Consider the following 17,052-nt stretch of genomic DNA (forward strand, 5'->3'; position numbering starts at 1 on the left):
AGAAACCCACCCAAGCCTGTTAACTAATTTGTATGCCATGGTACCTTGAGTATAGAAAGGTTTGTTGGGCTGAAATCGGGCATTTCCCTGATGCATGAAGTTCTGATGCAAACCATAAGGCCACGAAGCTGGGACAAGGGGGAAATGGGGACGCGGTGCATGTTCCCAAGGAATTGGAGGAGTCAGTCCTCGAAAGCCTGGCTCTGCATTTCAACAACAAGGGAAAAAGACATTTAAAAACATTAGTTCACTCACTGAAATATCCCTTCATTCCACAAAGATATATTCAGTACCTACCATTGGCTAAGAACTATGCTAAATGCAGAGAATACCGAACAAATTTTTTTAAAGAATAGAGCATTGGTATTTGCTCAAATTAGTCATGAGAGACATACAAGAAGATACACACACACACACACACACACACACACACACACACACAAAACATGTAATAATTGCTAGTAGAACAGGCAAAATGTTCTGAAGAGAGGGCTAACCCAGTCTTTGAAGGTTAGAGACAATCTTCCTAAGATGAATGACTAATTTGAGTTTTAAAAAACAAGGAAAAATTTAGGCAAAATAGGGAGGGGGTGGGGCGCATTTTAGAGAAAAGGAGTATCATGTACAAAAGCATGAAAGCAGGAATGCACATCAAGTTTGGGGAACTGCAGAACAATCTGCAATATAGAGATAGGAGTGATGGAGGAAGTGGTAAGAGAAAAGGCGGGACAGGTAGGTGGGGATATACATTTCAAAAAACCTTAGTACATCATGCAAAGGAACTTAAGATTTTATCCTAAAGACAATGCAAACTATCCCAGAATCAACTATCTTTGGCCTGGAAGGAGATCCTATTAGAAGCTTGAGGCATTGTGGCATAATGGTTGAGAACTTGGGCTTTGAGGCCAAACAGGTCTAAGCTCAAATCTCATTTCCTAAAACTACTAAGGTTCCATTTTGAACCTCAGATTGTTAGGAGGTTTACACTGGATAACCAAAAGAAAGTAGCTTGCACAAGAGCTAGCATATAGGCAGGTACTCAAAAAATGTAAGTCCTATTCTTTTTATGGCTAACTATCCCCCAAATCTTTCTATTTCCCTTTAAAATGTATCTTTAAGTACATTTTTTGAAGTGCAGTACCCAGTTTATATTCTGGATCATTTCTGGTGGCTTTTCTCATTCAGAGTCACTATATGCTAGGGAATAAAAGGGAATAACTGCTCCTATTCACTAAACTTTCCTAGCAGGAACTCAAATGAGGAAGTACGGGATAGGAAAGAGTAGGTAGCAAAAAACCTAAAGCCCTTGTGAACCGCATTCTTGTAAGCTGAATCTTCTCAGGAGGTGAGCTAGCTGACTGTGAATTCAGAAAGCCAAGCTACAACTAAGGGCTGAAGCTGAAGGGCTCAGGGTGTACAAAAATAAATGAAACCAGTATGTTCAGAATTAGGTCATAACCAAATGAGAAATGATGTTTTAACATAAAAGGGTATTTTTAAAAGATATATTCCAATTCCCTTTGCCTGTTTTTCATAACCCAAAATTTCCATAAAATGAGTAATATGATCTCATTAATTTCAAAAAAGGGGGAAAAAACATATAATAATCTCCTTCTCTGATACAACTATGATTATTATTTTAATATATTTCCATTCAGTCCTTCCACTTTTAACACAGTGTAACTGTAGCTGTAATATCAATTATGAATTGGGTATCTATACAATGAATAATAGTAAAGTTTATTAGATAATAATACTATATAACAGGAATAATGTATCTAACATGGCAGGTTACTAAAGAGAAAACTAAACTACTAATAGAAAATGACAGACAAACAATTTTTTGCTTCTAGAAGTTCAGTCTAATGGGTTATGCAGATGAGTAAGCAGGCAATTTCAGCAGAGTAAGACAAATGTTATGATATGGATATTAAGAAAATAAGGAGGACTTCCTGAAGAAAGTGATCTAAATTTAAAAATGGAAGATGAGTGAGTTAGCCAAGCTTTGAGGTAGCACAGAAGGAGGTGAGAGTGAGCAGCAGAGGTAACGGAGAGGACATTCCAAGCAGAAGGAACAACTTAAGATAAGCAACCAGGAGTAAGAGACAGTACAGTATGTTTGTGGGACATTAATTAGTTCATTGTGACTAAAACATTGAGAACAACAAGTGGCAGGGGGATGGAAGACTTGAAATTTAAAAAATGGAGCAGATACATCAAAGGGCAAAACACTGGGTCTGTCTTCATGGTTCTATAACTCAGTGACTATCACAATGCATATCATGGCATATACACAATAAATATGTTGAATGATATATGAGAAGGACCATGTATGCCATATATCCTTTGATCTTAGAAATCTAATTAAGTTACCATATTCTGGCACTTTTGCTCAACAAAACACCTTACTTGCTTTGTTCCAAAAGAAGCTGGAGATAGCAAAATAATGGATACTGGCAACAATTATCAATGGCAGCTAAGACTATTAAGTAAAAATTGATGAACTTCATAATGGATAATGGCTGATAAAACCTAACTCACAGATCAATCTTAAGTCACTAAAATAGTAACAACCAGACAGTAAGTTCCTTCTGAAGTGAGGAAACTGGAAATATATGGGACCCACCAAGCAGCATTCTTACCAAGAGAAAGAGCCTGACTCTAATCCAGTCTCTGAATCTAAATCCCAGTTTACAGGAAATACAGGGACAGAGGTACACATTAAACGATGCCACAAAGACATAATCAGCCAACTCCAGAATATGGGAAATTCTACAGTGCCTTCAAAAAACAGTTAATATTGGGGGAAAAAAATAGAAGCAGCAACTGTTATAAAGGACAGTTAAGAGATATAAAAATAAAATACACAGTTTGAATTTTGATTCAAATAAATCAATAACAGGAATACTTTTTTAGGCCAGGCACAGTGGCTCACGCTTATAAACCCAGCACTTTGGGAGGCTGAGGCAGGTGGATCGTGAGGTCAAGAGATCAAGACCAGCCTGGCCAACGTGGTGAATGAAACCCCATCTCTACTAAAAATACAAAAATTAGGGCCCGGTGCGGCGAGGCAGGCGGATCATTTGAGGTCAGGAGTTCGAGACCAAGCAATGTATGCCAAGCTCGACAAGGCATCTCTCTACAAATACAAAAATTAGCCCGCATGTGGCGAGCCCCTCAGACCAGCTGCTTGGGAGGCTGAGAGTGGGAGAATGCGGCTTGAACCCAGGAGGCAGAGTTGCAGTGATTTTGACATGGTGTTTCACTGCACTCCCAGCCCTAGGCGACAAAACAGAACTCCCTCTCAAAAAAAAAAAAAACCCCAGGCACAGTGGGCATGCACCTGTAGTCCTGGCTATGGAGGCTGAGGCAGGAGAATCACTTGAACCCAGAAGGTGGAGTTTAGGTAGGCGAGATTGTCACCACTGCACCAGCCTGGCGACAGAGGCGAGACCTCAATAAGCTATATACCTTTTAGAAACAGAAAATAGACTGAGGACATGGTATTAGATGATACTGAGCTATAATGATCTCATGATTCTTTTTTTTTTTGGGAGGCCAGTCGCTCTGTGCCTGGGCAGAATACAGTGGCCGAGGATCTCAGCTCACGCAAGCCTACCTCCCTAAATTCTCGTCCTGCCTCCTCAACTGAGAACTAGGCCTCCTCCTACTCGCCCACGTGGTTTTGTATTTTTCTAATGAAGGCAGGTTTCACCGTGTTAACTCCAGGTTGGTCTCAATCTCCTGACTGTGAATAGCGTGTGACTCCCAAAGGGTGCTGGGATTTGGGCATGCGGCCTGATTTTTTAAGTCCAAATGGTTGGGGAGGTGAGATAATATGAAATGTAGGTGTTGGTGACTGTTAGGGGTTGGTTGTAATAGGGGAGGGTTATTTATATACTTTGCTCTCTTTCTGTGTATGTTTCCAGGGGGCTCTCAATAGTTCAAGATAAAAATAATTATCACGCACACTAAAAAGTTCTGACGCCAGTCCAGGCATGTGTGGTGTGTACCTGTAGTCCCAGCTACTCGGAGGCTGGGGCAGGAGAGCCTTGTTGGGGTTAGAGTTTGTAGTGTGCTGGGCTGTGAATGCTGTGAAGACCTGCACTCCAGCCTGGACAGCACTTTGAGTTTGTCTCTAAATATATGTATATAAATGTATGGCCATTTTGGGAACATATGAATATATATATTTTTTATATATATATATATATATATATATATATATATTATATATATATATTTTTTTTTTTTTTTTTTTTTTTTTTTTTTTTTTTTAGAATCTCATTGAATAATGTATTCTTCTATCTGGGACAAGTGTTCTCCATCATTAATTAATTTTTGTGTTTTTTTTGTAAGTTGGTTTTGTGTTAATCACCCAGCCTGTGTGTATATGTGTAAGTGTGTAAGTATTTATATGCATATGCATATGCATATGTGTGTGTGTGTGTATATCTTAAAGCTGGATATAAAACTAGATTTACAGCACGTATCAACTATTTTTTTAAATAGGCAATTAAAAAAAAATGACTGAATGGTAATACACCAAAATATTCCTTAGTATTTATGTCTAGGAATTGAGACAGATGATTTATTTCTCAAATACTCTATAATGAACATGTATTACTTAGATATCAGAAAAAAAAATATTTTTTAAATGCTATTAATGCTTTTTTCTTTTTTAAAGAATTGTTCCTTACTGAGAAGTAATAGTGTCTAGGGTGCGCGGCAGCACAGTTTTGAACAAAGAAATTAGTTTAAGTCTTGGACCTACCATTACTATAAATTTTTTTGGTTTCCTTGGTCTTTTTTTTTTGAGACACTTCTGCTCTGTTGCCCAGGCTGGAGTGCAATGGCGCAATCTCGGCTCACTGCAACCTCCGCCTCCTGGGATCAAGTGATTCTCCTGCTTCAGCCTCCCACATAGTTGGGATTATAGGCGCCCACCACCACGCCCAGCTAATTTTTGTATTTTTACTAGAGATGGGGTTTCACCACGCTGGCCAGGCTCGTCTCAAACTCCTGACTTCAGGTAATCCACCTGCCTCAGCCTCCCAAAGTGCTGGGATTACAGGCATGAGCCACCATGCCAGGCCAACCTACCATTATTAACCGTGACAGTAAGACAGTTAAGTTACTTAACTCTCCAATTTCATCAACTGTATAATAAATAACACACCAAACAGGGTGGCAGTCAAAATTTTTTTAAATACTAAAATAATAGCTAACATTTACGTGTGTTACACATCATTTAACATTTACAACATCCCTGTGAGTTAGATGGCCTATTTTACAGATGAAACCAATGCACAAAGAGATTAAGTAATTGCCCACACTACATAATAAATGGCAGGGCCAGGATTCAAATCCAGGCAGTCTGAATCCAGAGTTCATATTCTTAATCTTTATCTAATCCTGTACTGTCCCTCCACAAATACTGCTTTCCTTCTTTTTCCTCACATTGTTTCTACAGACAGATACAAAAGAAAAGGAAGGATTACCTGAATTCCCCACGGCACCATTGTTCACCAGGGAATTCGGAGCCACAGTACGGGGCCAGTGTCCATCGTGAGACGTGTTAGGGATTGCCACAGGTCTGGCAGCAGGCTGTGCAAAGATGATGCTGGGATCATTCAGGCCAATATTGCTGGGGGCACTGCCTGGTGCAGAGTGGATCACTGGGCCATGGATGGGCCAGGATGGGGCAGGGATCTGGAGAGGGTGCATTGGCAACAATCCCATATTGTGCATGGGAGAATACTGAGCTGGTGGTGACTGGGGAAAGTTATACAGTGGCATCTGGACCTGATGGGGAGGCTGGGCTCCCTGCTGAGGTGGGCCAAGCTTAGGCTGGGATCCTGGCTGAGATGAAGGCTGGGTAATAGCAGCTGACTGGGAAGAGTTCTGTGGAAATGGCTGAGGCTGAGGAGAATAAGATGGTGATTCAGACTGCAGAAAAAACCACACACACATTTTAAAATTAAGTTATAAACATCTTAATTTTATAAAAGTAGAGATAAAATACAAAATTAAAAACTTTATAAAACAGAACTTTATGATGTATATCATAACAAATAATGAGTTTTTCCCAAGGTACTCAAACCCCCTTCTCAAGTAGGTATTGCCTCACAAATCTTTTTATTGTCCAAAGAAAAGAGAGCCCAGACACAGTTCCCATCATGCAGAACACGTACTTCCCACTGCAAACTCAAGTCTTCCATCTAAATATCTCATAGTCACTTTCATTCAGTCCCTCAACAAGTATTTCCTGTATCAATTATGTACTGAGTATTGTTCTAGGTAATAAAAATGTAATACCAACACGTATGCCCTGATGGAGCTCAATGTTTAAGGGGGTAAGGAGGGGAGCAGATAAAGATTACATAAGCAATCACAGTAAGTATAACGAGTATTATGATAAAGAATGTATAGTGTACAGCTGTCCCTCAGGATATGCAGGGGATTTGTTCCAGGACCCCCACAATCCTCCTGTACTCAAGTCCCACAGTCAGCCCTACAGAACTCATATATACAAAAAGTTGGATCTCTGAATACTTGGATTTTGCATCCTGGGAATACTGTATTTTCCAACCACAATCTGTTGCGAAAAATTTATGTATAAGTAGACCCACGCAGTTCAAACCTGTTTTGTTCAAGGGTCAACTATATAATGAAATCCCAGAGCAGAACACCTAAAGCCACTTTGGGAGAAGGGGAGAAGAGAAATCAAAGAAAGCTTCCCAGAAAAAGTGACCTTTTAACTGAGACTGAGGGTAAACAGAAAACAGTCTGATACAAGAAGGGAGAGATAAGGGGAGAGGAAGAGTGTTCAATACGATTGAAGGTCTAGAGGTATGAAAATACGTGGCTTTTTAAAGTAATTGGAATCCGAAAGAAGTTTAATATTACTGGAGTATAATGCAGGGGAATGGCTGAGGCTGAAGAGCTAAACAGGGGCAACACAATGAAGTGTCTTACAAGCCTTGTAATTTAGACTATATCCTATGTGCAGTGGTAAACCACTGAAGGGTTCTAAACAGGTAAGGAACATGATCAATCTGAACTTTAGAAAGATTATTCTGGTTTAATAAGAATAAAATAGAGAATTTTTTTTTTTTTTAAAGGCTGATGAGAGAACAGGAACAGTGGCTCAAGACTGTAATCCTAGCACTTTCAGAGGCTGAGGCAGGCAGATCACTTGAGCTCAACAGTTTGAGACCTGCCTGGGCAACATGTCAAAATCCCATCTTTACAAGAAATACAAAAATTAGCCAAGTGTGGTGGTGCGTGCCTCTAGTCCCAGCTACTCTGGAGTTTGACATGGGAGAATCACCTGAGCCTGGGAGGTCAAGACTGCAGTGAGCTGTGATTGTGCCACTGCACTCCAGTCTGGGCAATAGAGCAAGACCCTGTCTCACAATTGCATGAATGAATAAATAGGTAAAAATTAAAAGGTTGTTGAAACTGATTAGGAGGCTGCTATAATAAAGCAGTCCTGAGATGATAGTAGCCTAGGCTAAGGAAATATAAACAGGGATAGAGGGAAGCAAATGGCTGTGAGATTTTTTTTTTTTTTTTTTTTTTTTGAGATAGTCTCACTGTGTTGCCCAGGCTGGAGTGCAGTGGTGTAATCTCCGCTCACTGCAATCTCCACCTCCAGGGTTCAAGCGATTCTCCTGCCTGTCTCCCAACTAGCTGGGATGACAGGTTGCCTGCCACCACACCCAGCTAATTTTTTGTATTTTTTAGCAGAGATGGGGTTTTACCATGTTGGTCAGGCTGGTCTCAAACTCCTGACCTCAAGTGATCCGCCCACCTCAGTCTCCCAAAGTCCTGGGATTACAGGAGTGAGCCACCACACCTAGCTTTTTCAAAGGCAGAAACAACAGGACTTAGTGACTGAATACAAAGGTTGAAGGAAAGGGAAAAGTTTTGGAAATTAGACAGAAAATGGGATCATTCAACGAGATATAAAACACAGGAGGAAGAAGCAAGTCCTGGGGGTTGGAAGGAAAGATTAACTATATTTTAGACATGTTGCAGTGCTTTGTTAGACGTAAGAGTAGTAGTGTCCATTAGACAGACTCTTTCCGAAAGCACAGGTGAGAGAAAAGTGAGGACTAGTGGCATAAAACAAAAAATTAGGACAGCACAGAAAAGTGGTTAGAGCATAAGTTTTGCTGACAGAGAGCCTGAGGGCTCACGTTCCGATTCCAAGTGTCTATTGAAGTCAGGCAAGGAACTTGAACCTCGGTTTCTTTACCTGTAAAGTATAATCAGAATTTGCCTTAGGTTTTTGAGAAGATTAACTGAACAATGCATGTGGAACATATAACCACCAAGTTCAAGATAGCAGACACATTTCTGTAACAACGGAAGGATGATAAAGAAGCTTTTAAGATAGGAATGGGATCGAAGAAGAATGTACAGGGGTTTCAACTGAGGGTAATTTTTTAATAAAGCTAAAATAACAATGTTAAAAACTGTTAAAGCTTGGTAATGATAGAGATTTACTTTCTATACTTTTCTGTACTTTTGAAATATTTTATAATCATAAAGAATGAATGCATGTATAAGCACATAGTTTACACTCAACAAATGTTAACTACATTAAATGTGATTATTGTTGTTTATGAAAGTATCAGGCACATAATAGGTATTCAAGTGTTTGAGATGAGGGTGGAAAATTTCCTAAATGTTTTCCAAAGATTCTCCCTAATACTCTTCGGATACTTGAAAGTTTTTTCTAAAACACAAATCACATTAGATTTAGCATGTTAAACCATTAACAGATTTGACGCTAGAAAGACCTCGGTTTGATTTTTATACTCTCTTATTCTCAGTTTCCCAGTTTGTAAAATTTGATGATACTAATACCTACCACTTCACTTGGCCACTCGCAGGATTAAATTTGCTAAGTGTAAAGCACTGAACATTATGTCAGATTTAGAGTGTTATTTAGAGTAATTATTAAGTAGTACAAGGTGAATATAGATTTATACAAAGGTTAAGAGCAACTCAGCAAACTTAATATTAAACTTATGAGTCCGGGCTGGGCACAACGGCTCACACCTGTAATCCCAGCACTGTGGGGAGCCGAGGCAGGTGGATCACCTGAGGTCAGGAGTTCAAGACCAGCCTGACCAATATGGTGAAATCCCACCCCTGCTAAAAATACAAAAATTAGCCGGGCGTGGTAGCGTTGCCTGCAGTCCAGCTACTCAGGAGATGGAGACAGAATTACGTGATCCCAGGGGTGAGGAGGTTGCAGTGAGCCAAGAATGTGCCACTGCACTCCAGCCTAGGCAACAGAGCGAGACTCCCTCTTAAAGAAAAAATAGTAAAATAAACTTATGAGTCTAAATTCTCATTCAATACTGTTTTTTTACAGGGTGTATTTCACTAGGTATCCACAGGTCAAGCTATGAGAAGACAGAAGTTTCATGCAAGCAAAATGCCATGTACATATTGACCTAACAACACTAAATGCCTAAAACATCTCAATTTTTATGTCTATTTTTATTAATGGTACTGATATTTTTCCACTACGCAAAGTCTGAAACCTCAAAGTCATTACCTTATTTTTTAATCCATCTTATTAGGTAGTTATCGTACAACTGAAGAGTAGGCTCATGTAAATTAAGTAGCTTCTCTGTAGACAGAAACCCAAATCTACATTATTCCAAAAGGAATGCTCACTCCACCTTATGTGCCTAGCAAGGACATATATACAAAGCACTATGTAATCTGGAAGATTGTATTTGCCATTCTGAGAGAAAACACATTAAAGATACTGCTATCATCAGTCAAGACTAACACATTCACAGGCAGAGTACTTACACATTCTGAGGACTGTCTAGTCCTTATGGACTGATCACCCTGTTGCTGAGCTGAACCAGCCACCTGTTGAGCATTTACAAGGTTGCGGACCAGCTGGGCTGCTAAGAGAAGGCATCACAAAGAAAATCAACAGATAAGGAAAGTAGCAGAGAAATGACAATAAATAAACTCCCTTCTTATGTAAAAGAATCTCAAATATCTCTGCAATTCTATAAACTTAGACTTTTAAACCTTGAGTATATTAGTGAAGGACTTGTAGCAACTGAGCTACTTTCAAAAGCCATTTTTCAATCTAGCAGATCAAGAAAAAAAATACACTGATCCTAGAAACAAGAACAAATGTCATCTGCTTTTCTAAAGGAGACAACAGATTTATTTCAGAAATACTTTATGATTGGGTGCAGTGGCTCATATCTGTAATCCTAGTACTCGGGAGGCTGAGGTGGGAGGATCACTTGAGTCCAGGAGGTCAAAGCTGCAGTGAGCTGTGATCATACCACTGCACTGCAGCCTGGGTAACAAGAGCAAGACTCTGTCTCAAAAAAAAAAAAAAAAAAAAAACCCCTCCAAAGAATACTTAAAGGGAGATAACTGAATATAACAGACTGTGGAGACCTTGATAATGAACTTACCCAAGTACTATTCAAAGTAAACGCCTCATTGTCTAAATTTTATCTCTTTAAGAAATTGTAAGGTCCAAAATCATACAATTAGGTTTGCAATAGAGAGGAATTAGGGTCCTTCAGCATGCAAGCAACATAAATGACTTCGTTTCTACCAGAAACTATGTTTGGTCTTTTCTATTTACCTGCCACACTGCTATTCCTCTGACGGGCCAGCTTGACCTCTGGGCACTCCCTTCGTACATGTCCAGCATCTCCACATATAAAACATCTGAGGTCTCTGGGGTCTCTAAAGTCTCGAGTGTCGTGGAGGTCTCGGGGGTCAAGAACGTCTCGAGAATCTTTCTCTTCTTCATTCCCTTCCTTCTCTTCTTCACTGTCTTTCTTCTTTAGTCTAAACAGTAAACTGCTGATACCAATAATGTGGGGCTAGGGACTTGTAAATTAAGTGAGTCACAGAACAAACTAAACTATGCAGGACTCTCACGATAATAAAAGGACTAGCATGCCCACCATTTCATGCGTCTTTTTGAAGGCAAGGGAACAAATATTATGGCATACCTGCTCCTTTGGCAGGAACTGGGTTTTCTAGTAGTTTTGTAAAACAATGTTATATTAAATTTCTTAAAATACCAAATTTTTAAACCTTTAACAATCCTTAGAGGTTGATATTTATTATCTCTGGTTTCAAAAAGAAATTGAGACTTAGAGAAGGTAAGTGTCTTGACTAAATTTAACAGTCAGTAAACAGCAGTGATGGAAACTGGAAGTTTGTTCTGTCTCAAAAGTTTCAAGTTTTTATATTAGTTTTACAAAAGAAAGAGATCTTCCTGACCTACTACAGTATATAGAACCTGGGAGACTATAATTCGTAGATGTATTTTGAGGGAGTATAGAAGATGTACATTCCCTAAGATCTGTAAGTATAGGTCACAGTATATATCTCAAGAATTCCATTAATTGTATTTTAATTATCAGTTTGCATGACTGTGAGATCCTCAGCAAGAACCCAATGTCTTGGTCACTTTTATTTCTCCTAGAACAGTTCCCAACGCATAGTTGGTGTCAATAAATGCTTCTTCATTTAAAAAAAAGACAAAACTGGCTGGCACGGTGACTCACGCCTGTAATCCCAGCAATTTGGGAGGCCAAGGCGGTGGATCACCAGGTCAGGAGTTTGAGACCAGCCTGGCCAACATTGGTGAAACCCCGTCTCTACTAAAGATACTAAAAATTAGCCAGGCTTCATGGTGCGCGCCTGTAATCTCAGCTACTTGGGAGGCTGAGGCAGGAGAATCACTTGAACCCAGGAGGCGGAGGTTGCAGTGAGCCGAGATCACGCCATTGCACTCCAGCCTGGGCGACAGGGCTTGACGCCATCTCAAAAAACAAACAAAAACAAAAACAACAACAACAAAAAACTAGTGAATTAATGAATAAATGAACAAATGAATGTTAGAAGATACTATTATACCACATACAAATCTTACCCTACTACAAAATTCCACTCAAATGAACATTTACCTTAGGTATAATTAAATACCCTAAACTTTCTCACTTAAACATTTCTGAACATAATTATAGCTACAAATTGGCCTCTCATTTATTTCCCTCAAAATGTTGATATATATTCATTTGCCAACCTTTTCCTTTTAGGGCAGTCTTTCATGTAGTGGCCTATTTTTCCACACACACGGCAACATCTATCATTGGGAGCCAGTTCTCCATCTGTTAATACTCTGGAATCAAAGAAGTACTCCTAGGGAGAAAATGCAATTTTACTAGGAGGAATCACTATAAAACTTTTGAATCCAAATGGAAAGAAGACCAAGATGCAAACATGGTTTATTTTTACAAAGAAAATAACAGCAACAAATGTTTCACTGTAAGTAAAACCCATGATATGAAAATAAGATTCACAATCATCATCATCACAGTTGCTAATAGTATTAACCAAGTTACATCCTTACACAAAGATGCTACAGATGAATAAGAAAAATCTCAATAAAGTAGATATTACTTTCATCCTCGTTTTACAGATGGGAAAACTGATTCAGGAGTTCAAGTCATTTGCCCATAGAAAAAAATAGATTAAGTCTCAGATAAAAGATGTAGAGCTAAGTCCATCTCACAACAAAACTCATGCTTTCTGCTATATTGGGCTACTTTTGGAAAGGAATTATTCTCTGTACAAAATTGCCTGTAGGCTGGGTGCAGTGACTCATGCCTGTAATCCCAACACTTAGGGAGGCCGAGGCGGAGGGATCACCTGAGGTCAAGAGTTCGAGACCAGCCTGGCCAACATGGTGAAACCCCGTCTCTACTAAAAACACAAAAATTAGCTGAGCATGGTGGTGTGTGCCTGTAGTCCCAGCTATTCAGGAGGAAGAGACAGGAGAGCTGCTTGAATCCAGGAAGTGGAGGTTGCAGTGAGCCAAGATCGTGCCACTGCACTCCAGTCTGGGTGACACAGCGAGACAAAAAAAGTCTGTAGTCCCAGCTACTCAGGAGGCTAAGATGGGAGGACCACTCAAGGCCAGGAGTTTGAGGCTGTAGTACATAATGACTGTGCCTATGAACAGCCACTGCACTCCAGCCTGGATGAAGTAGCGAGACTCTGTCTCCAAAAACTAAAAATAAATAAGTAAATAACAACAACAAAAAAAGCAATTCTCTGGTTTATGTGAAATATGATTGGATTTAATACAGCTTTTTAAGAACATGTAACATGTATTATGTAAAGAGGAACAGACCTAAAAAAAAGGTAGGGAACTAAAAAGAAGTAAATAATTTTCCCAAGTCTTAGAACCAGACTTATTTCTGCTTTATCTTTGCACCATGCTTATCCTTCTAAACTTTAGCTTAGTTTTGCACTGTCACAAAGACTAGTTGGTCCTAATGGTGTCCATCCTTCTGGAAGGCAAGAGAACACATCCACTTAGCTGTTTTCACATTTACCTAAACTCAAGGATAAAAGTATACGAGACACGCCCAATAGGACGGCTATAGCTTTAAAAAGACAGTAACAAGTATTGGTGAGGATGTAGAAAAACCAGAACACATATGTATTGCTGGTGGGAATGTAAAGTAGCACAGCCACTTTAGAAAACAGTTCCTTGAAAAGTTAAACATAAATTTATCAAAATGACACAGCAATTACACTATTAAGTATATACCAAGAGAAATAAAAACATATATTCTCACAAAAATTTGCACACAAATATTCACATCATTATTCATAATAGCCAAAAAGTAGAAACAATTCAAAAGTCCAACAACTGATGAATGGATAATGAAATGTAGTGTATCCATAAAATGGAGTATTTTTCAGCCATAAAAGGGAATGAAGTATTGATACATGGTACAGCATGAAGGAACCTTGAAAACACCATGCTAAACGAAAGACGCCAGTTTCAAAATGTTACATATCATATCATTTAACTTATACGAAATGTACAAAATAGGCAAATCTACAGAGACAAAAAGTGGATTAGTGGTTTGAGAAGAGGGGAAGAGAGGGAATGAGAACTGACTGCTAATGAGGACAAGGGTTTATTTTAGAGAAGATGAAAATGTTCTAAAATTAAATTGTGGGGATGGTTGCACAATCCTGTATATATATATTAAAAACCACTGAATTGCACAATGAGTTGTATATAATGTGAACTCTATTCCAATGAAGCTGTTTGGTTTGGTTTTATTTGTTTTTTTAGAGACAGCATCTCACTGTGTTGGCCAGGCTGGTCTTGAACTCCTGGCCTCAAGCGATCTTCCTGACTTGGCCTTCCAAAGTAACAGACTGCAGGCATGAGCCACCATGCCCATCCTGTTTTTTTTTTTTTTTTTAAAGACAAAAGATACAATTCTTCATCACTATTGATAAATCAATGTAGCTAATTAAAATCATCATCCTATTTTTTGCCAGGACAACATAAAGGTCTTAATTCACCCAGCTGCTTAAGACAGAAACCTAAGAAGCGTCCTGAACTTGTTCTCTTTCATCCATCACTTCTAATTAATGACCAAGTTGTATACATTCTATTGCTGAATATCTCTTGAATCCACTTTTCTCTATCCTTCCACCCCAGTTAGGGTGGCCTACACCTGAGGCCAGCAAACTTACTCTGTAAAGAGTCAGGTAGTACATCTTTTAGGTGTTGTGACAAAATTAAAGATGTAATATAGGTACTTACATAATGAGAGAAAGCAAATTTCCATAAAAAAATTTACTGAAGAAATGTTAAATATGCTAATAGTAATAATTAGATATAATCTTCTGTAATATAAGTTTACTACTAAGAAGAATAGAATTATTTTGGAGGCAGATGATAGTTCACTCAATTAGGGTTCAAAGTTAAGTGTTCCCTATCATTAAAACTGAGAGCAATTGTTCATCTGTAAATGTTCATCTGCAAAGACATTTTATGTATTTTAACTGAAAACGCTTTTCACAGATGAAGATTCAGAGTAGACAGAATAATCTAGAGTACATATGTAAGAACTAATCTTTCATAAAGGAGAGATACCTACAGATGCAGATAGATTTATAGATCTAGTAGCAGAAAGCTAAAGGACTACTTATTTGATACTATGTACTGTCTCAGAGGAAAAGCATCCACTGGAGTGAGAAGGGCAGAGGTAAAAGGTGGACAAAGTGCAGGGCATACAGCACTTTTTTTTTTTTGAGACAGAGTCTCACTCTGTCACCCAGGCTGGAGTGCAGTGGCACAATCTCAGCTCACTGCAACCTCCGCCTCCCGGGTTCAAGCGATTCTCCTGCCTCAACCAAGCTGTGACTACAGGCACGCACCACCACTCCCGGTTATTTATATTTTTATTTTTTTTTGTATTTTTAGTAGAGACAGGGTTTCACCACGTTGACCAGGCTGGTCTCGAACTCCTGACCTTGTGATCTGCCCGCCTCAGCCTCCCAAAATGCTGGGATTACAGATGTGAGCCACCACACCCGGTCAACATACTGCATTTTGAGTAAAATAGGTAAATTTGAAATAGTTCTAATAGAATAGGAGCTAAAGGTAACTAAACAAATATGACTGTCACACAGTACTGAAAGTCCAGCTGAGGCTAGTAAATGTTTATGACTGTACTATATACTTAAAACTGTCTAGCATTTTGACTTTTTTCCATTAGTGTACAGCTACCCAAGGACAGGCACATGATGGATAGCTGAGTTCATATACGGCACAATACAGAAGAGTGCACAGGAAGGACTGCAGCACAAAGGAATTCAAGGTATATGTTAGATGGCCAGGCACAGTGGCTCACACCTGTAATCCCAGCACTTTGGGAGGCCAAGGTGAGCAATCATTTGAGGTCAGGAGTTTGTGACCTGTCTGGCCAGCGTGGTGAAACCCTGTCTCTACTAAAAATATAAAAATTATCTGGGCACGGTGGCTGCACCTGTAAACCCAGCTACTAGGGAGGCCAAGGCAGGAGGATTGCTTCAACCTGGGTGGCGGAGGCTGTAGTGAGCTGGGATAGCACCACTGCACTCCAGCATGGGTGACAGAGTGAGACTCCATCTCAAAAAAAAAAACAAAACAAAACAAAAAAAACAACAAAAAAAAAAACCCACCACCAACAGTATATGCTAGAGAGCAGAGAAAATCTAAGTTAAATGGGGAAGAAAATTGACAGAAGACAGCTGATGGATATGGACAAAATGGGTCAACATATAGGAGAATATAATGATGTAGAAAAACAACTGAAAGAACAAGAAAGATGAAAGAACATGAAATATACTTATCTTTATCTTTCATTAATTTAGGGAAATAAGGCAAATCTATCTTGCATACTGTTATAATCTCAGTAACTAGGAGTGAAATAGGTATGAAGTATAAGCATGAAAGACTATGTACAAGGATATTTTCGACCATACAGGTTGAGTATCCCTTATCCGAAATGTTTGAGATCAGAAGTGTTTCGGATTTTGGAATACTTGCATTATATTTATACCAGCTGAGCATCCCAAATCAGAAAATCTGAAATCTCAAATGCTCCATATGAGCATTTTCTTTGAGGGTCATGTCAGTGCTCAATAAGTTTCAGGCTTCAGATTTGGGATGCTCAACCTGTGTAAGTTATAACACTGATACAAGGAAGATAACCTAAATGTCCATCACAAGAAGTTAGATAAACTAGTATATCCAAATTATGGAATACTATATAGTGACTTTTGAAAGAGAATAAAGTAAATCAAAAAATGATTAGCAGACTCATGGGCCCCTTCTGCTAGGCCCCAAATGGCATTCAAGATCAAAGATTTTGACATCTATATGTAATTATAATAAATTGCATTATTAAGAATTACTAAAAATTTGTATGCATAAACTAAAATGGGCACACTTCCAGTTTACCGAGGACTCTAATTTAGTATTCTACTAAAAAGTCTCGGCCAGGCACAGTGGCTCACACCTGTAATCCTAGCACTTCGGGAGGCTGAGGTGGGTGGATCACCTAAGGTCAGGAGTTCAAAACCAGCCTGACCAACATGGCGAAACCCCATCTCTAGTAAAAATACAAAATCAGCTGGGCGTAGTGGCATATGCCTGTAATCACAGCTACTTGC

General features: G+C 39.1%; 1 protein-coding gene across 13 annotated transcripts in view; it reads right to left on the reverse strand.

Annotated features, from left to right (window-relative positions):
- Positions 1 to 17,052, reverse strand: part of TUT4 (terminal uridylyl transferase 4) — a 215,133-nt gene that overhangs the window by 1,858 nt on the left and 196,223 nt on the right. For 8 of the 13 annotated variants that reach the window (XM_031668776.1, XM_031668769.1, XM_031668797.1 and 5 more), the window contains 5 exons: positions 12,107 to 12,222; positions 10,649 to 10,872; positions 9,841 to 9,941; positions 5,502 to 5,949; positions 45 to 203 (listed from right to left, as the gene is read on the reverse strand). In XM_031668776.1, the coding sequence (XP_031524636.1) occupies positions 45 to 203; positions 5,502 to 5,949; positions 9,841 to 9,941; positions 10,649 to 10,872; positions 12,107 to 12,222 (1,048 nt within the window). The remainder of the gene's footprint in view (positions 1 to 44; positions 204 to 5,501; positions 5,950 to 9,840; positions 9,942 to 10,648; positions 10,873 to 12,106; positions 12,223 to 17,052) is intronic. The other 5 variants (XM_031668779.1, XM_031668782.1, XM_031668783.1 and 2 more) reach the window with 3 other exon arrangements.

The sequence above is a fragment of the Papio anubis genome, chromosome 1 (genome assembly GCF_008728515.1).
Source record: "Papio anubis isolate 15944 chromosome 1, Panubis1.0, whole genome shotgun sequence".
Lineage (NCBI taxonomy): Eukaryota > Metazoa > Chordata > Mammalia > Primates > Cercopithecidae > Papio > Papio anubis.